Source organism: Acanthaster planci, linkage group LG05 (assembly GCF_054643075.1).
Source record: "Acanthaster planci isolate LZ-2023a linkage group LG05, COTS_SCS, whole genome shotgun sequence".
Lineage (NCBI taxonomy): Eukaryota > Metazoa > Echinodermata > Asteroidea > Valvatida > Acanthasteridae > Acanthaster > Acanthaster planci.
In genome coordinates this window covers 20,221,682-20,243,309 of record NC_141781.1, presented here as the reverse complement: position 1 = coordinate 20,243,309, position 21,628 = coordinate 20,221,682, and the positions used below count along the sequence as shown (strand labels likewise).

General features: G+C 43.1%; 1 protein-coding gene across 1 annotated transcript; it reads left to right on the top strand.

Moving 5' to 3' along the window:
* Nucleotides 1-742: 742 nt before the first annotated feature.
* LOC147799214 (uncharacterized) lies at nt 743-19,871 on the top strand. Its single transcript, XM_087136817.1, is given in 22 exon segments — nt 743-910; nt 1,101-1,319; nt 3,094-3,319; nt 4,087-4,148; nt 4,575-4,642; nt 4,645-4,696; nt 5,454-5,573; nt 6,123-6,242; nt 7,209-7,325; nt 8,071-8,190; nt 8,527-8,649; nt 9,979-10,098; nt 10,325-10,377; nt 10,618-10,750; nt 11,065-11,193; nt 11,673-11,792; nt 12,200-12,466; nt 13,514-13,756; nt 14,521-14,709; nt 14,856-15,311; nt 15,864-16,019; nt 16,847-19,871. Coding segments are annotated over 21 exon segments (3,561 nt in total). The 5' UTR covers nt 743-910; nt 1,101-1,216; the 3' UTR covers nt 17,431-19,871.
* The last annotated feature ends 1,757 nt before the right edge of the window (nt 19,872-21,628 follow it).

The window sequence follows — 21,628 nt, the reverse complement described above, 5'->3', positions numbered from 1 at the left end:
CGAGTTCCCCACTTCGTAGACAGGCTGTCCCTCCATGGGCCGACCAACCACTAAGTATGGAGTCTCCTCCCTGAATCCTGTAGCTTTGCCCTTCCCCTGTGAGTGTGATCCCAGACAAGAGCTTTGCCCTTCCTTGTAGCTTTGCCCTTCCCCTGTGAGTGTGATCCCGGACAAGAGCACGCTCCCCGGCAGCAAGTGGTTGCGCGTATACGTCCTTTTCTCGCGCTGCCACCCTGTTCTCAGCTGCCTTGGACAGGTTCAGCTTCCGTGCCGACTCTAGCTTAGTTTGGCCAGTATTTCCGCACGTAGTGTGACGGGGACTCGTCGTCAAGTTGAGGGACGATTTTCAATGGGGCTGTGGCTCGCAGCGTTTATAGGGGAGGCTTTGTGTAGCGGTTGGGCTGTTTACTAATGGCACATTCTTTGCACTGCTCACACCAAGCCCTCACGGATTCCTCCACCTTTGGCCAAAAGAATATTCTTGTCGATATTCTGATCACGGTGCTACGCAGCCATTCCATATTTCATTGATTGTTGTGATATGGCTTGAATTTATGGTAATGTTAGTAACTCGCCGCTTAAGTTGTGTTACTTGACGTCAGGGTCGACGGCGGCGCCCTCGCGACACCGAGAGATCGCATAGATTAGGCGCGCGCGCAGTTGAAACTGGTGGAGTACTCAAGCGGGTACTGGCAAATTCAGGAAGGAACTGACACTGTGAAAGAAATCTACCGGACTAATTAGCGTAGCAGGGCTGGTTACCGACGTAGTAGTTGAAGTTATAGAAACCTACCGGAGTAATTGCACTGGGGGCTGGTTACCAATGTAGTAGTTGAAGTTAGAGAAATATACCCGAGCAGCATCAGGAGAACCTGATTCACACTTACAGAGAGCTACAATATTCGGTGAGGTAATGAATTTCATGTAAATAATAGAGGAACGTGCTGTTAAATACCCGAATAAATCGAACCAGGTTGACATTACACAGTTGTCCAACCATTGTTTTCACTCCCCGTCCTGACTCGAGGTGTTAAGTTTAACTACCAGGTTGTATATTTCAACTAAACAAATCTGAGGATTCAATAAATTTATTGTTGCAGTCCCACCACAGGAGAGCGCCTTCTAAGCAGCTCATTCACAGAGAGGAACTCCGTTATATGTATACATGTAGGCCCCCCATGGCCCGCCACTGCCTCACCAACACTTAAAGAGAACAATGAATATCGGGAATATGGCTGTTGAGACTATACTTCACATATGGCAAAGGGAGCACTTCATGTATGGAAGAGGCGTGCTTTGTGTTCGCGATGCAGCCCAACGTAAGTAGCAATCGCAATCACATGTCAGCGAATTGCACAGAATTGCAGGATTTTCAGGGTTCCTAAACATAATTTGGGGTGAGTAAAGCAGACATATTTCTGTCATCATTGGGCATATAGAGTGGTTTTTATTGGGGTTAAAATGAAATAGTTTGGGAGTTATTTCTTTCGGGTTAAAAGAGCTTAGAACCAGACTCATCTCTGTGACCTAATGCTTGGGCTCGTCTCAGGTTTATGTACCTATCTCATCATGCTCATTGAAAATTAAAGTTCATACATTATTGCCAGGGACTCAAGTACTGTAATTCACTACTTAGCCTACCAGTCTAACTCTAACAAGGGAGGGCTACTTCAGAGGGAGGGGCTTATCTACATGAACCACTCTTCATCAACGGACTGCTGTATGTACATATACGCTCAAACCATGTATTTTTCCCTGTATTGAAGGTTAAGGATCTACATGTAGCTTAAACTGCTCAAGTTAAAGTAACTGCATCCACAGGAAGGTTTTCCAAGAACCTATCCATTCTATACATGGATACATTAAGATTGAGCGTGTACTTTTCTGCATATCAAGCCTGAGGAAGAAAAAGAGAGTGGAATCTAATGGTGTGACCGTTCGCTGCCCGTTTGTTTTCAACGTGGGTGGCACTAGTTTTATTTTTCAACTCAGGCACCAGTTTACACACCAACTTCTTCCACAAAGGGCTCAAAATTGCATGTTTTACATGGTCAGAAGTAGGTACACCACGTGGGTGAAAAAAGCCACTGGATTTCTAGACAGACAGGCACTCTCAAGAAGGGCTATCGCCAAATTCAGGTCTTTTTCTTGCCTTTGATCACATGTTTATTCTTCCACTACATGTACTTTCTATCACTTAGCTTGTAGACTCCCATTGACCAGATACCAAAGACTGCAGAGTTAAACTTCTTGGAAGATCAGTATCCCAAAGACGCCCATATGACTGGGAAATGACCTGGTAGTTAAAACATCCACCTCGCTGCTTGGAGTTATTTTGGGGGCGTGGCTACAAATGTACTTCCATAGCAGCATAATGAAATGTAGCTAGGGATGGGACCTAAGGGATGTATTGGCTGCCATAAAACAGTTGTACAGGTTCAGGCATGACCGGGGACTCCAGGAACTGATGCAGTGATTGGCTAACATGAAACAGTCGTACAGGTTCAGGCATGACCGGGGACTCCAGGAACTGATCCAGTGATTGGCTAACATGAAACAGTCGTACAGGTTCAGGCATGACCGGGGACTCCAGGAACTGATGCAGTGATTGGCTAACATGAAACAGTCGTACAGGTTCAGGCATGACCGAGGACTCCAGGAACTGATGCAGTGATTGGCTAACATGAAACAGTCGTACAGGTTCAGGCATGACGGGGTACTCCAGGAACTGATGCAGTGATTGGCTAACATGAAACAGTCGTACAGGTTCAGGCATGACCGAGGACTCCAGGAACTGATGCATTGATTGGCTAACATGAAACAGTCGTACAGGTTCAGGCATGACTGGGGACTCCAGAAACTGATGCAGTGATGATTTTCTCCGCGTAGAGAAAAGGTCCCCTTTTTTGGCGTTGCAGCTGATGAAGAAATGTGCTTGCCAAATGTGCGTCACTCCGGTTTTGCAGTTTATACTCAAAAACTCCAGTCCCCTTCATAAGATCTTAATGTGGTGTTTAGTTGTCGTTCATTCACAATTTAGAGGGCAGTGTTTCCCAAGCTGTGCATTTTTTTTACTCCATATTTTGCTTACAGTCACATTGTCGGGATCGGTACAGTTCCTGGGCGTCCTCTTGCAGGCTCGCCTCGCTAACACCAGCACTCCCGTTGGAACCTTCACCCCTGTCTCCAGTGGACTCAAGACAATCACATGCTCCAGTGCCGGTGACGCTGTGACCCATTCAGCGAGGCTCCAGACCACGACCAGCATCAGTGTGGAGTGGACGGCCCCTATCCAAGACATTAGCGACATTGAATTTGTGTAAGTATGAACTACATTGTACATGTATGTCATGTGTCAAAGCTTAGACAGATCCTTGGATCCATCTCCTCTCAAGGAGCAAAACCAAAATTTGGTTGTACATTGTAAAAAATCAAAGTTTTAGCTCCCCCTTCAAATTTGGTTGTTTTCTGAAGATCTGGCCTTTTGTGGAAGGAGATTGTTGACTTCTGGGCTATCAATTCTCAGGCATTGAGCGTGGGACTCGTTTACATCTTGTTACTATCATGCTGTATCATGCTCATATGGGAATCAAATTAAAAGACTCAAGGCTAAAACAAGGAACAACAGACTTTGGTTTTTTTCTGAAGACCTCTAAATTCCTTGTCCAAAGCAATGAAAACATTTCTCAGCCGACAAGATTCTCTTTTTCCTAGTGATCAAGTGAACATCGCAGCAGAAATGTCACTGTTCGTAGTGTCCCAAACTGACATTATTCTCAATGTCAATTCCCAATCTTTGCTCCAGTCCAATAGAATTCAAAATTGCCGTTGTGTTAAATTGGCAATGGATTGTCTTTTCTCAACACATGATTATGTGCAGTTTAAGATAAAAACTGTCATCAAAATGACATGTTACGTACTTTTGAGATATATTCCCCATTTCCAGAGAATAAAGGTAGTACACTTCTTCTTTTTTTATTTATGACAAATTTTGGGGGGGGTAAAAAAACCTGTTACCCAGATTTTTGTTCTGCATGCTAATTTTCAGTAAAGACTTAAGAGCTTTTGATCTTTTATTTTTTGCAGAGCCACAGTTGTGTATGCTGAAGAATTATTTTGGACACAACTGAAGTCGTCAGTCATTGCAGGTAATTAGCATATTACTTTTGACAGGTTTTTAAACAGGGCCAGAATTGTGATAGATTCACCCCTGTCACGGGATGAGATGCTTGGTGTTCAAACTTGGTCAGTTTACTCAGGTATAGTGACTCAATATGAATGACTGCCTTGGGTTCTACCTGCATTCATTGCCATAGGCAGAGGAAACCCTGCTACGGCAAAAAGGGTGGCATGACTTGCCCAGGAACAGTTGCTCCCAAATTAAGGAACCATGTTAGAGCGTGACGATAGTGTCGCTTGGTCTATACATGAATGCACTTGGGCATTCTTGCCATTGTAACCCAACGTCTGTGTGAGGAGGTTTCAGGGCATGTACTGGTCTATAATGGTCAGCACAGTTGAACTTCACAAGCAAACTTATTTCACAAGATCCGTCTTTTTCCTCTGTTTGATAGCGGTGCCAGATGTGTGCAACCCAAATCCTTGTCTGAATAGCGGGACCTGCTTCAAGACTGGAGATAAATGGCCTACTTCTGCGGTTGCCCGACGAACAGCAACCTAGGGCCCCATTGTGAAGGTAAATCTTATTGCAGCAAACATTTCACTTTGGGTTGATAATGAGCACGAGCTTGTTGCAAAATGTGCTTATAGCGGCAAAAGGTGACATGCATGTTGAGCATATGAACAAGTAGGTGATTTTAACCATAGTCTCTCGATTGCATTTCATAAAAGGTGTGGTTAATGGTTATAAAATTTCCTTTCCAAAACTAGTAGCTCACGTGGATGAAATATACCTGGATGAAATAGCATATGACATGAATTGGAAGGGAAACGATCCCCCCCCCGCCCCACCTGAACTTGAGAAATTCTTTGTGTACACTCCCAAGGAGAAATTTGAAATTCTTGCTGCTCGGTACTGACAGAAGTTATGTAACACAAAAGTGGTCAAACGAAAAGGTGCTGTCATTTGAAAATCACCATGGCTGCTCCTTATTTCCCTTAAGAAAATATTTGGAGTCAGTGGAGGACATACTCAACCAATTTGAATTATTGAATGTTTGAATCTTTATCCCTCAAAAATCAATCACATATTCAGATATAAAGCAAAAACAAACAGTACATTATTATTTTTACTAAACTTAAAACAGAAAACCTTTTACATTGTGCATCATGTACTGTCAGCTGTCTTTGGGTTGCTGAAAAATGCAAAATTTCACCCAAATAATTTCATCTTTTCACTTTTCATTTATTGATTTTCACCTTCAAATAATCGAGTTCAACTGAATTGGATGTTGAAAAACATCGTTTTGAATACATTTTCACACCCTTTGCAGATCTAGTCATCTCCTGCAGCGCTAACCCCTGCCTCAATGGCGCCACTTGCCTTAACACGGCAACAGGTTACGAGTGCATCTGCACATTCGGATGGTCGGGGGACAACTGCGGAACAAGCCGTAAGTTTCCATTTTGTTTCCTTTTTTTGGTAACTTTATTACTTTTAATTTGCCACAATACAGAAATATAAGACAATACAGTCAAATCAAGAAGTAAAGAATATACAGTTAGACCTACATGTACACCTCTAAGGAAAGTGCCAAGGAAACATCATTTTTGTAATTTCAAGACTACACAGAGATCACATCAAAATAGGAATAAAACCTGCATGGAATAGTTACATGTGGAAATGAATGCATGTACAGAGGTTGAAATGCTGAGAACTGTGAACCCCTTAATTATACACATGTAGGGCTTGTATCCAGTGTATGCGTACTTGATTCCGACAGGTCTAAGCTTTAACGGTTTTCAAAGGTCATTGGTCAAATAAAATCTGTCCAACTTGACAAGCCCTTCAATTTTTGAGATGTCAGCACAGTGGGTATATTTACACAATTGTGTGTAAACCTATACCCTGTCTTGTTTTCAGCTTGTTACTGGAATTTTGCATCAGCCAGTCATTGACCCAAGTTGTTCATGTTAACATCTTTTTGTTGATCTGTGTACAGTGATCTGCACAGCGGATTCCTGCCTCAACAACGGAACCTGTTTTGACAGTAGTCCGGCCGGGAGCATGATGTATCACTGCCAGTGCGGTATCTACCACACAGGGAGTCGCTGCGAAACCGGTAAGCATGGTCCCGACCAGATCAGAATGAGCAAGATTGAATGATCCCAACCAACCCCCTTGGCTCGTTTTGCACGGACACATCCTCAATCCTACAAAATCCTCTGTTGGCACCACCTCCCAAAAAATGCACTCATCCTCTGATCAAAATCCCTCCGTTATATCTTGAATGTACTTGCACTTGGTGTCCTCTGTCTGCCAAAGCCCTCCAAAGCGAGCCAGATTTTGGAAGATGGAGGGAAGTATAATCTTAAATCCTCCATTACTTCTTCAATTTGCTTTCTGGAAGGATGAGCATTCGCTGCTTCAGTCTCTCCAAATCCTACAACGTACAACTCCTGTCATTCTGAGGCATCGTAAATGTACACGGTGCCCTGGCGCAATGTGGATGATCAGGTTAATGTGGGTTAATATACCATTTCCCAACGTCACTCCAAAGGGACAAAAATGAGAAACTTTGTAGATGAGCCGGTAATCAGTTTATATGCTCATATTCCTGGTTATCACAGGGGCGTCTTAAGGCACTCGACCCCCAAGCCAAACTTGAAAGGGCTGACTACACTGTACATGTACAAATGTACAGTGTAGGTCAGATCATAATTGAGAAAATGTTTGCTTGCTCAACTGTCGTGCAAACTCACCTGAGTTTTTGTTCGGCACAGAAGTATTTGTAATTGCATTGCTATAATATTTTTGTGAAACAGTGCTACCATCAAAACGCCTCTGGAGTCTGTCACCCCAGTTGTCGGAATTTTGATCCCCTATATGCCTCCCTGAAAAAAGCTTACAAAAGCTGGAATATACATTTTCGACTACTCTCTGTGTCAGCTGCAAGCGTAATGCATGGACAGCAATTGCATGCGTGAAGGTGTACATGAACCTGCATAGTTTGAAGGGCAAGGATGAGACAAGTTCGTGTTACTACTGTTTACTATTTTTTTTCATTTACGGTCTTTATTTTGTCCAGCTGACCCATGTCGAGCTAACCCGTGTGCCAACGGTGGAACCTGCACACAAGTTGGTGATACTGTCGACTTCACCTGCTCCTGCATTAATGGCTTTGAGGGGGACCAGTGTGAAACAAGTAAGACATTGATGTGAATAGTGTAGTTGGGGAATGACAAGAACTGAATCCACATGTTCTGAACTGTTTGTCACCGAACTCCAAAACCAAATCTTAGCATTAAGCTAATTAAGACTTTGGCACTGGGCTCGGTTGTTACCTGAAAATTTTGTAGCGCGGGGAGCTATGCTTGTGCAGAAATTAAGAGAGATCTAGGCGGTGTGGGTTCAATTTGTTTGGAGGTTTTTGTGTCCTCAGGTAAGGCACTCTGCCATGTCTTCCAACAAGTCAGGCACACTTTTATTGAACTGCTTGAATTTATAATTTAAAACTCATTAAGTACCCTACAAAATTTCTTCATTGGTCTACGGAAGGTCTTTCATCCTCTCCTGATGTTAGCTTTCTCTATTTTTCATTTGGTCATTTAATTCTATAAGCCCAGTAGATCTTACCCAGCTTATAGAGTACATCACTGTGGAAAGGTTGACAATAAAGATACAGTGGAACCTCATTAACAAGAGGTCCTTCAAACTTTGAATATTACCCTGTTAGAACAGAAACCTTTTGATTGTGTTGACAAGAGTGACAAAGAAGAAGAAAGGACTAGGCTCTAAAATGTCCTTGTACGCAGAAAGACGTTTAAACAGCGCCCTCATGAGAGAGGTTCTACTGTACTTTATAAACAAGCAAGGACGTTTTGTTCCACGAATGCATAGTGAGTAGAGAGAGAGCGATTCATCCTCTTGATTTTGTTGCATCCATGCAGCCACCAATCCTTGTCTGTCCAGTCCATGTCTGAATGGTGGCAAATGCTTCCGGGATGCCGAGGGGAGGACCTTCTGCCAGTGCCCGTCCAACTTCACCGGAACAACCTGCCAAACAAGAGGTGGGCCCAGAATCAGATCTTGTTCAGCCATGACTATCCGAGAGTTCCTTCAAAAGAATGAAAATGCCCAGCGAGGCTGAGGGATTGCCAACTCTTTTGCATTACATTTGAAATCAGTGACTTAATACTTTTTTTGTCCCTGTTTAATTTGGTGGACTTTTTGCAAAACTTTTAAATGCACTTTTTAAATGCAGGGTGGCGAAACGTTGGTAAATACAGATGTTTGTACAACCATTGCATGCCTGCTACCGCACAGAACAGTTCTATGTTTAAAGTTCCTGTGCTTCAAAGGTAATGCAGGGCTTCTGGCTTTGATTTCCCTCCCTCCATACTCAGTTCATCCATGCATGCTGCCAATCACGCCTTGCATGAATGGAGGAACCTGCTTCAATGGCAACGGATTTACATACTTCTGCTCGTGTGTCAGCGGCTACTCTGGTCAAAACTGCGAAGTGCTTAGTAAGTGGTCAATGATCTTTACCGGTAGCCTTCTCTAAACCTACAGTGTGGTGTTCCTTGAGATGCTTGTTTCTCTGAAGATGTTTTTGTCATAACCCCACGTTTCTTTCTTAATGAGTATGCGTGAGTATAACTGCAGTGTCAAAATAGCCGCTTTCTGGGGTCTTTTTGGAAGTCATGGCTTTCCTTCAGATTGTTATTCTGAAATTGCATGCCAAGACCTTTGACTAGTGTCCATTTGTACTTGTACTGTTTTTACCACTGGTTTTACAATAATGAACCTAATTTCAGCCAGCAGTCTACATGTATATTTTGTTGTGTTGGTCTAAGATTATCCATCCAAAAGTAGCGTGGAAGTAACACCAACTTACATGGGCCAATTCTTTCCACAAACTAGACTTGGCGAAATCTGTACACATATACATGTATGTGCATTTTCGGTTCCAATTTTATTCAAAACAACCACATCTCAACTTGGCACTTTCTAAAATTATTCCACGGTGCACTTATTAATACTTATAGGCACAGTATTAATAAATTTTTAGCCAAAAATGACAACTTTTAAAACCAAGATACCACTGCCACAGTTCTAAAGACTGTAGGACTCTAAACATGCTGACACATGTTAGGCATTTGCTCAAGATTTGTGGAAAAGTTTGCATCGTCACTTTTTTGGGAAACTGTACAACATTGTCTTGGAGCTATGCCTGGCCGTGACCCAAGGGTCCCATAGGGCTCCACACAAGCCTCTGTGTGTTCACAAACTCCAGGGGAATATACCTGAAGCAAGGGGATGCATATTCAGTAGGTGTCACACAGGTGGCTTGGAAGATTTTGAAGCCTTGAAAGCTGAACGGCAAATTTTTTTGCTGATAATGAAGAATACGCAATGTGTCACGGTCTTGGGTTAGACCTGAGTTGTTTATGCTTATAACCCCAAGCACTCGTAAATTCAAGCCATGAGTAAAATCATCCATACCGCTCTAGGATTCCATTCACACTGCCTCAACATAATGACAGGAATTGCCAGAGAATTTTGAAGAATTGAGGCAGTGGTCACCCATCCACCAAACATATTGAAGAAGTACATGTCCTGGAGCATTTTGAAGGATTGAGGACGTCTCTGAGTTTCCCATGGAGGCACTTTGAGGATTTCAAAGGACTGACGATGCATCCTGGCCAAAAGGGCTTAGGGGGTTAAGGTTGAAAAACACCTCTTGTTACGACACCAGATATCCCTCCGTGACTTGGCATGAAGCGGTTAAAGACATAATATATCGTTGGTAGATGACCTAACTTCTTTTCCTTTGGTCTATTTCCTCTGCTCAGCTGATCCGTGTGTATCCGCCCCGTGTCTCAATGGGGCAACATGTCAACTGGGGACGGGAGATGAACCCTACGTCTGCATGTGCCCTGTGGAGTTTTTCGGCCTCAACTGTCAGAACCGAGGTCGGTTTTCCCAATTTGCAATCAGCTAGTCCTAGCCAATAGGCCATGATGAGCGCAACTGCTTCTGTGTTGTGTTAGTTCCTAAAAATGAAGAGCTATTCACTCTCAATTCGAGATGGATGTGTGACACATGAATCAACCAGTTAATTATTTGAAAATTCAAGTCCAACATTGACAACTGTATTGTTTGACTGTCAGATATTTGTTTATTTTTTTTTTTTTTTAGGTGCTTGTTCTGGGGTAACCTGTGCAAATGGAGGTACCTGCGTGCCTGGAGAGGTGTGTATATTTTCACCCCTGTCAGAGACTCGGTGATTTTATTTTCTAATTGTGCACCCTGACGGACCTATAATTTGATCTATTTATACTGATTATTTTATATCATTTGGTTCCGCTGAGCTGGGAGTTTACAAAAGCACTGCGCTAAAATACATCATATTATTAATGGATACATGTATTATTGGCAATCAATTACAGCATGATAGAGTCAGTTTTATGTTTCTACTGATATCTTCCTGAACTATACTGGTAGATATATCCTGCAACGTGAATTCCTGCCGAAATGGGGGGACGTGTGTGCCTACCGGGGGCGGCAACCGCAGATGTGATTGTCTGGCGGTCTACTCGGGTACCGACTGCGAAATTTACACAGGTAAAGCACTGTACTTACGGACAGTTTGACCTTTTAGGTTAGTGTATTCCGTAAGTTAGCAGACAACAACCTTGATTGACCTGTGCTAGTCAAATAGAAGACACATGTATGGACTTCAGGACTTTATATGCGATGTTCATGCGTGTTCACGTTTGTGATGAAGCTTACATGAATTTGTTATTACTGGTGGACTCCACTGTAGTATACAGAACCCCGTAAAATTTTGGGGGTTTTTGAAGTTTTGTGATGGGAACAAACCAGCTAGCAGTATGCACCCAAGCGTATCTATAATTTCTGCCTCTCTACCATTCCAGATCCATGCACCCCGGGACGAAATCCCTGCTTGAACGGCGAGTGCAGAATTGTCCTAGACGCAACTAGGAGCAGCAGGTGCATTTGTGAGGCAGATTACCAGGGGGAGAATTGTTCCGTTTACAACGGAAGTAAGTTTTTCCTGTCCATGCTTCCAAAACTTTGCCCCCCCCCATAGCTATCAGGAGTCTAGCTTGAAGACCTCCTTTATAAGGAAGCCATTTTGGATTATGTTCCCTGAAGTCATCTTATTCAGTGTAATCTGTCAGATGGGGCAGTACCAGCCTACATGTGTATTGGGTTCCATGCCTCGATCACTTAAAATATTTAGATATAACCAATCACAAATTTTAAATTGTTCATCGTAGTAAATGAAATTAATCAATAATAAACCTTTATTGGCTTCCTTTAATTTTTAGTTTTAATGCCCAAAATTACAAAATTGAGCACACTTTCAATTCAGTATGGTGTGAAACCATAGTAGCCTTGAAGAATGCGGAGGAACTTGCATTTTACGGCCCCACCCCCCCAAAAGCCTCCAGTCCTTGCACTCAATACTTGTGCCTAAGAGAATCAGCCTAAATATACCATGTCTTTGCACTGTTAATAGCAGCTGGCTGTGACACAATCCAGTGTTTGAATGGCGGCCAATGCATCAATAGCGTGCAAGCTGGACCTGTATGCGTGTGTGGAGATGACTTCGCCGGACTGCGCTGCGAGACGCCGATAAGTACGTAACTGCATTCCTTCTTTTTTTCTTTTTTTCCCGAGTAATCAGATTCCTTGCTATCTAAATCTGCTTCAAGCTACCAAGTGGGAAAAACTCTCCTCCCTCAAAAAAGTGTGTCAGCCAGTCCTTTGCAACCAAGCCAGTGGAGAGATTATCAGATGGAAAACTTGCAGGCATTTCACACACGGCACACTAACTGGTGAACATGCTTTGGCTTCTCTGTGTAGCTAGAATCAGGTCAAGTCTAACAGGCACATGGTTGCCTTACATCCGGTCTCATCTTCACGGCAAACACAGTTGATTCAGGTTTTCAAAGGTGCAGGGCCCCAGAATTGTGTGCAGATATCCCTCGGGCATAAAAAACTTTACACAGAATCACTTGACACTCGAGCTTGATTCCTCGACAGATTTCGCGCCAACCTTCACCGGCTGTCCCAGCGGGGTCAACCCGTCCTTCCCACTGAACCAAGGCTCCAATATGGCCTTCATTGACCTGAGGATCACCGCCGTGGACCAGCACAACCGACCCCTTTCGTTGACGGTGACTGACGGTCTCCAGTTCCCGAGCACAATCACTTTCACCGAGGAATACCGGCCGGGCAAGGCCATCACAGTACTGGCTGCGGACGGTGAAGGCAGAAACAGCACGTGTTCGTTCTTGCTGCGAATCTTCGGTAAGCTATTTTTGCCCAAGAGATTGCCCATGAAGCAGTGCCTGAACAAGATGCAATTCTTGTGAAACCGTTGAGAACACCATGCAAGATAGCACTGGGAATTCTGGAATGTTTGTACGTGTAGAATCGTAAAGGAATTTACAAATTTGCTGCCGCGACAGACTTTTCAGAACAATTTCTTGACTCCTTCTTCCAGAGTCTGTGAACTAAAATAGAGTGAAATTTGTTTTGTTATGTTTATTCTAGTTACTGTTGCTAGGGGACACATGGCCCCGTAATTAATGAGGGTTTGCAGCTTCCAATCAAACCGTCGGGAGTTCAAATTCTAGCAGGTGGTTACGTGATGTGATCTTAAGCACGTCGCTTCACCCTTGCTTGCCTCTCTGACCTACCATAGGAGTAAATGGGAATTACCGTACCCGTGAGGGCAGAGTTGGTAAATGTGTTTAGCCATTTGTACTTGAAATGGCAGCATCGGGTCAGTTTACTCTTCAGGGAGGCAAAATGGTCTAAGGACTGTTCAGATTTTGTAAGCCCACTCATTTGCAAAAGACCACCTGCAATTTTAATAGGTATTTCTGTTAGTGGGCTTTCATTACATTGTCTCATTGAAAGATTACATGATTTTACAGTGGTGCATAACATCAGTGTAGTGCTATATACCCATTTGAATGAAATTTTTTGCAAAGGCAGGTCTTGTATGACATTTTGTCTGCAAGGCAGCATGGGCAAAAAAAAGCCAGTTTAAGCAATCAGAAATAAAGGGCACACTAAATATGAGACAGTTAACATTACCAAGCATGGCAATGTAGTCAAATAGCTCTGTATTATTAACCAAGATGCTGAGGTTACACATTGAAAATAAACACACGTAAGTTGCCATGATCATTGGTTTAAGTTTGGTTTTTCTTCAGGTTAATGCATTTTGTATGTGTGGTCCTAAACTTTTGCAAATGACTGTATTGTACATGTACACATGCATGTATCCTTACCAGGAACACGAACCTCACAAACCTAAAACATCAGATTACAAACTTCTTATAACAGATAACGAGAGTCCCTCAGTTGAATGTCCAGGCGAAGTCTCGGCTATCACAACCGAAGATTCCGTCACCGTCGTCTTCCCTACAGCCACAGTGACGGACAACCTTGGAATAACCAAGCCTCTGCAGTATACCCCGGCCAACGGCTCCCAGTTTGCCGTCGGTGCCAACACGGTCTTGGCCAAAGCGCTCGACACCTTTGACAACCAGGGGGAGTGCAGCTTCAAGGTCGTCGTACATAAGAAGGGTGAGTGTGCTCGTGCCTGGCTTTTACGAACTGAATGTTGGGACAGCAGGAACAAAGGTGTCATGAGGCAGTTTTACCCTTGAAGGTGCCGAGTTTTGTGGACCATCTCACAGCTCATAGGAGGGTAGGGGAACTCAGCCGTTTGATACTGGACATGCGTGTGATAAAAGACACTCGTTCTAAGTACATCTGTGAAGTTCAAATTCAATCTATCATAGGGTTTTGTTGTATGGGCCACTTGAAGTCCACAGCTTTACACACACTGTCGGCCCAGTGTTCATTGAGCACATCAGCTGGAAAAGTTGACAGTTTGGCCTAAGTTTTCGAAGCAATGGTGTGTTTGCTTTTCACAAAACTGGTGTCAAAATGATCGCAAGACATCACTGAAACAACTCCTAAATGCAAAACACAGGTAAAACAATGCACTGCAACATCTTTAAGGTAATGTCCCGGGGTTGGGGGGGTGTCACTCCCAGTAGTTCCAAAGTCATCTGGCCGTCATTTTGTACGTCTGGAGTAAAAGATTTCAATTGACCTCAGGTGTTGTTTTGAGGGAAACAGGAAACTATTAACAATGCTCGTGTTGTCCTGCTAAAGCCTCCCTAAATCAGCTGACAGGATTTTGAGCAAGTGAGGGACAGTGTTAACGGTTTAGTAAAGAGATGTAAACATCAGTTTGTCTCCTGCCAACTTGAAGGGATGGAGGGTCATTTTGAACAAAAATAGACATGTAATTGTTTGTCGGAATGAAATTTTCTGTGTAGATTCTGACTGCACGGCATCCACCAGCCCAGACAACGGAGCGTCGGAATGTGTTGTTGACGGAGAGCGTCGGACCTGTGCCGTCAGCTGCAACGAAGGCTTTGGCAATGCCGTGGGCATCGAGCAATACACATGCAGATATGAGAACCCTGCGTACTGGGAGCCCAGGCTGAACACAGACATATGTGTCCGTGAGTACATCTCGTCAAAGTTTGAGTGTGCTCTTGTCTTTTAAAGTGCCTGTCCAACTATCTTGGTTGATTTTGATATAAACAGTGGCATGCAGCTTGCTAGCAATGTGCGGTTACGTGTGGCCTTTGATTTGTCTTGTTTACAGCATTCAAACCTGGAAATGGTATCAGCAAAGTGGTGTCCATTCGCTTCAGCATTGAGTCCACTTTGTGCGATGCGGTGGACTTTATGAGCTCTGTTGTAGACAGCCTGACCAGCTCACTGCAAGCACAAGGTGTCTGCGATCCAAATGACTCTTCCATGTCATGTGGCATCGTGGCAGCCTGCAGCAACGGCGGCAGCAGCAGCCGCCGTAGGAGGGCCAATACCGACTTGGACGCCGAGGTGGAGCTCACGAGCCTAGCCTCGGAGGGGGACACCAACACAGACGTCCTGGCCAGGCTTGACCAGACCGTGGACATCGTGCAGGCGGCGGCCGTGACTGGCTCCCTGACTGTCGAAGTGGACGGCACAACTTTCACCAACGAGCCCACTGCATATGGGGAGTCTGATGCCCGCTGGAATTGCAAACCCGGCCAGATTATTAAATTGAGTGGATGCTGTAAGTAGTCTGGAAACAAATAAAATGTCAACTGAGTTGTGCTCATTCTGCTGAAAGTTCCTTACTTCCCAAAGATAAATCCAGTTGGGTTTTTTGGGGGGTTTTGAGGATGCGCCCTGATATATGTGCTTGAAACACAAGCCGCGTGGCCAAGGGTTCGAAACATGCTCAATGGCTGCCGAAAATCTTAGATTCCAGAAGTCTTTAAGTCAAAACTGCAGCCCGTCGAAACAGATTGCATCATTCACTTAACGTGTGTTGCCCAGTCACCATGCACCTGCACTGTACATCCATGCTGAGATTATGCACAAGAACCACTGAAGAAATTTTAAAGGCTTTTTTTTTTTAGTGGGGGGGGGTTATTTGCTAATTTGGAAGGGGTGGGATAGATGCATCCCTTTAAATGTATCTTTGTTTCTTACTGAAGAGAAAGCTTTGCATCAACGCATAGTGAGGCCCAATTGCATGGAGACGCCCGATTGGAACAATGTTTTAAAGCGGGAAATTTCTCAATATTGACAAGTAAGGCATTTGAAATATTCTTTTCTCCAGTGTCCTGTCCGCCTGGTACCTTCCACAATACCGCCAGCAACACCTGCAGCTCCTGCCCATCCAATACCTACCAGAACAAACCTGAGCAGGAGAGCTGCACCCCTTGTCCCGAGGGCAGTGAAATGCAGCAAACCGGCGCCTTCAGCGCTGAACACTGTAAGTCCGACAGCATCACCTGTCACAGACAGTTGTTACAAAGTCCAGCGTGCTGTGCTTTTCAAAATGGGCTCGTAGAATCTTTGTAGAAGTCTGGTATCGTTTGGACCTTTACTCTAAAACAAACTGAACAGTGTTCAGTTTGTTCAAATTGATGGATGTCAGACACTGAGATAAGTGTTCCAATGTGTCACAAGCACTCGTGTCGAAGCCACTGTCCCCAATGTGTTAGTCTACATACACTAAAGTGTATGCCATTTGGAGTTGTCTGAAAAATGTGTCTATCTTTTTGTTTTACTCTCTACAAGTCAAGAAAAAAATGTTATGTTCACGTTATAACCTGTCCAAGAAAGTTTGACTCTGTAACGTAATTATAATCCATGAAGACTTAATGTGTGGAATGGGGTTCTAAACACACATGCACCTTTAGTGTTGGTAACCGTTGCATGTTTGAAGTGGCTTGCCACTTTCCTCAATGCTGGATTTGGTGTGGGGGTCTCAGCTGTCTCTCGGTCTCAGAGGTCCCCCTTACCAAATATGGTAAAATACGCCAACTCTGCACACAACAACGGGTAAGTCGTCCATTTAATGTCCGGCTATTCAAGGGGGGGGATCGCTGAGACTGCCACACTGGCTTGGATCAGGCTTGATTTTAAATGGAAGTCTGAAGTTATTCTACTGCTCTGTTGGTATTTTGTACTCTCTGAAAAGTTACCGGTAGGTGAACCTTGTTTTAAAAAAAAAATTCGCACTGTCCCTGTGCCACCTTTGAAAGATAACAATTGCATCATGTACCTGTGCCATATATTGGATGTTTTGAATCACAGGTGTAAAGACAGGCAAAGAGCCCGTGGTTGGCCCCTGGACGCCGACCTTGATCGGCATCGTGGCTGGAGCAGGTGGTCTCATCGTCCTCTTACTGGTCATCCTTGCCTGCGTGTATGTCGTCAGGTCCTCCCGCCACCGCTCGAACAATTCGCAACAGGACAAGAACGGGTCCCTATCCAACTTCACTCACCTCAACAAGGCCTACGACGAAACGGACGAGCCCGAGATGCAGTTCCACGGTGGGGTGTCACTCTCCAGTGACACCACCTACCAGAACGTGGTGGACGATGACGTGCTGGACACGGGCAGCACTGACCACCTGGTGCGCATCCCCAGCCTGTCCCAGTACAGCGACTACTATGCCACGCTTAATGCCCGCTCGGCTCCCGTGCCCGACACGCCACCGCCGCCCCCTCCAGTTGCGGCTCCTGCCCCTCCGCAGGTCAACGGGGGGCCTCCCTCACCCCCTCCTCCTCCCCCGGGGCCCGACCTCAACGCCAACAATTCCAACGCAGGTGCTGATCACACCTACCAGAACGGCGACGTTGCAAATGTGGGTGGCAAGGCCAAGTTCCAAGTTTGATCCGAAATTAGCTCCGCGTTCCACCAGATCACTTGCATAACAGAGTTGCTGAGGGGAGCGAAGTGAACAGCAAACAAGGTCAGTGAATGGGTGTCACTGGAAACTAAGTGTCTCGTCAAATGATGTAGGTCTTATTTCCAAGCCAAGGAAGATACCGATATTGTTTATGTCATTATACCGACACTGGGTAACCATTAATAGATATTTCAAAAGTTGCATCACAGTACTCCCTTTCACAAAGAACATCGAGCCTTATCGTCAGTTCTCTAGATGTCACACACTTCGTGTTACACTTACTGTACCAAACGTCTTCTGTTTAACAATATGTTTGCTGGTCTGAGCTGGCAGTTATAGTCTACCAATGAATATCTTTGTAGCCACCGTTCGCATGTATTGAGTCGGAGAGAGGTGCTCTTGCAGATTTTAAAGCAGTTTGCAAAGTTTAAAAACTGAATCTGTCTGTGTAAAATTTGATACAAACTTTGTAAGATAATTTACAACACGTATGCCTTTTTAGTCCTTTCTTTCTCTTTGAATAATGTTTGACCTTATTGGCTGGCCAGTAAGATATATGTAGTCTCAGTGAATGAAATCTATAATTTAGGTGTGATGATAGGATGTTTATGGCCAGTTTATGCTCCTTTTTTTTTTTCAAACATCCGTTGTCTGCTGCTGGTGCTGCAACAAATGCAGAGCCATGTTTGTGAAATTCGCATTTCAAACGAGCCCAGGGTTTATTTCACATGGCCTAACTGCAAACCAGCCGCCTATTTCCTCTGCGCAGTGTGGTAACAAACCATTTTTTTTTAATCGCAAGTACATTTTTGTACTCTGTGATTGCCAACAGTCTAACTACGGAGGATCTGTCGGCAAATAGACTCAAAATACCATAGCCGGTACTCATTCTACATTGGTGATTTTTAGACATTAATGTTCGTCTGAAGCTGTTCTTTGAAAAGTTTGTTTTCTGAATAGTGGCTGTGTTGAAATCTACAAAGGTTGTGGGTGATAAAACTTCATCTAGGGATCTACATGTATCAACGTATGCTTTGTGCTTATCTGGGTACGTGGTGGTCATCATGGTTCAAATCGGTAACTTGGTGTTTTTTGGAACAGTTCGTCTCTTCAATGAATCTCCATTTTTAATCAGAGTGCTGGAGGTCTGCCAGTGGAAAAGTCAGTCGGAGATGCAAAGACAAGGGTCAGCTTACATCAGGATGTCGTGTTCATGTTTGAAAACCCAAAATTTGCAATATCACAGTAGTCATTTTATGCAATGAAGCCGATTGTATATTTTTGTACTTTGGTATGCATATATACAGCGTACATGTATACTGTGTAAGATGTTCTTCAGAAAATGTTTGAATCTGAATAACATAATCTGAATTTTTACAAAGAGTTACCGAGATATGCTTTGAAGAACTGAGGTCAAACAAATTATTGGCATCGTCTGTGCTTTGCTTGTTATTTCAGTGAAACCATTTTTATTTAAATTGTATTGCTGTCTGTTGCAGTACATTGCAAAACCTGCCAATGGGGACTTCTTTTTACGTCAGCGGGAAAAGATTTTTCATGAGTTGTCGCACAAGGAGAAAAATATATTCACACCTAGTAAAATATATGAGTGTGATCATAGTGAATTTGAAGTGTTGACTTTTAATTGCAATACTGTGCACTGTATGTACGTGACTTCATGGAAACCAAAATGTGATGTTCTCTTCTGTAGTATATATGGCCAGTGTATCACTTCAAGTTGAGAAAAGGTGCATTCAAGTCTGCATAAGCTTTAAATCTTGGCACAAGATTCCACTGTTTGCTGTTTAATGCAAAGGTGCCATCTGCAGTTTATACGGGTGTGGCGTGACAGTTATTCAGAGCTTTTGCCATGAATGTGACATTCTTGTACCAGTTTGCATGTCTTTTTTGTATGAAACACAGATGTGTGTGTTTGAAGGGACAGTCTTGAAACATCGTGGATTTATTATTTTTTCAGGTAAAGGTGGTTCAATGCAATCACATACACAAGTCATGTTTTGTGAATTTTATGTAAACTGAAGTTATACTTTGCACATCATTCTATTAATTAACAGTTTAACAGTAAATCTGTTCTTACAGATGTTTATTTAATTCAATCATTGCGGTATCATGTTTATAATGTGAGAGGATGATATTTGTTTGTTGCAGGTTTTAAAGTTCAAGCATTTTATATGGTGTATTAGAGAATCAGTTTATTGGATTAGTAAGACAATTACGTAGACCACTTGCAGGTTTCAAGGCGCAATGCAAAAGTGTCAGTGTACATGTAAATACATTTTATAGTTGGGCATTTTGGTTAAAGAATATTTGCCGATGCCTAAAAGCCTGTCTATCATTGTATTCAACACTTGAATTTATTACGAGTTATGTGAATACTTCCCAGTAAAAATATTATTCTGAAATTACATTGCACTCTTGTAGTTACTTGTATGTCCGAAGCGCAGATCGGGGGGCAGGGGTTAAAAAAACCTGCTCTGAGGGGAAAAAGGTTAAATTAATTGGGAAATAAAAAAGAACTAAAGTAAATTTAAAAACAAGATCCCCGCCGAATCTTATGTGTGCAAGGTGATGAGCACACCCATGTACCGGTACGTGTCATGTCATGTTTCATCCTCGTTTCTGCTTGTCCGCAAAAATGAGACAAACAAATAATCAAGCCTACAGCAGCCCCCCCCACCAATATTCCTGGATCCGCCCCGATGTTCAAAATCTATTTGTGGAATGCAGGAATAATATCAAACACTTTGTACTTCAAACAGCCTAAATGTCTAACACATCTGTGTTCTGTTGATAAGCATACATTTTTGAAAATGAAGCAAAGACAAACAAGTTTCAAACATTTTTAAAAGAAAAGACTTCAGGAACTCTAAACGAATAATTAAGCGAGAGGGAAAAGAGAGGAGGCAAGGAATAAGGCGTCAGGGACCAAGGAGGCTTCAAACAATATGGCTACATGCACTGTTTGGCAAGCACATGGGTTTATCCACTGCGGACACAGGGCAAGGGTCCCCCTCGTTTTCTCTGTTTTCTTCGAATGACGCATGTCAACATTCAGAATTCCCAACTTGGCATGAACAGAAAAAAGTCCCTTTTAGCTTGTTATAGTTGAGCTCTGAAAACAAAATACACTTCATTTGATTTGGTTGTTTCCACATTTACTTGAACAGAAAAAAAAATCAGAGAAAACATGTTTTCCTAAGCGGTATGATGGCCAACAAGTCTACGTCATCCGTAATCAGCAGGAATCACTGAATTTTAGAGCCGCGATTTTTGGATATTTCCCAGCAATTACAAAATGGTAAATCCGTAATCTGTTTTCCATAAATGTATAAGCTTCCAACAGTTTCCAAATAAGGTACTCGTAAAACTGCATTGAAATTGGAGAGCTTGGTTTGTTAGAACCCCAGCATAAAAAAGGAGACTGCTAGCCGAACAAAATGGAGGGGTAACGTTGTGGGAAGAAAAGATTAGGATATCCCAACCGAGCGCAGAGTTGAAAAACAGTCCCCATTGCCTAAGAAAGTAAGCCGTTAAAAACGCAATCAGGCTTTATCAGAAGTATCCGCTTTTGGGGATGAATTTATTTTGTGTGAATTAAAAAGTGTTATTGGCAAAAATCCACCTAAAATGAGAAAGACCAGACGGTGACTTTTGTTCTAGAAACCCCAGTAACGTCGGCTTGCCGGTTGTTAATTGAGCCTTTCGACTTTCGTTATTTTTCACATGGTTTTTAAATTCACTGTGAATGACCTTCGAAATTTAAAGGCGTTCTGTTTGGTCTGAGAAAAGAAATTATTGTAAGAATTATAATGGTTGGTTTGTAAAATATTGTCAGGTTTAGTTTGCCCTTGAACATTAATTGGAGGATGTAATGACAGACGTGTGTCGCAAAGGTGTTGCAGATTAAAAGTCGTCCTGTTTAAACCAGGTATTTCTTTTATCAAACACTTTGGTTCATGACCCAAATAATATAATGGATTGCTTTTACTCAGCATTACACGAAGTGGATACCTTGACAGTTGCTTTTGAAGTTTTAGTTTAATTTTCACGAGCTGGGAGTCTGCTTTTGGGACTCGTGTTTTTTGTGTGTTTGTTGATGGAAGCCTTTTACTATCATATTTGCATTTTCTACTGGAAAAAGTCACAGATTACTGGCGATCAT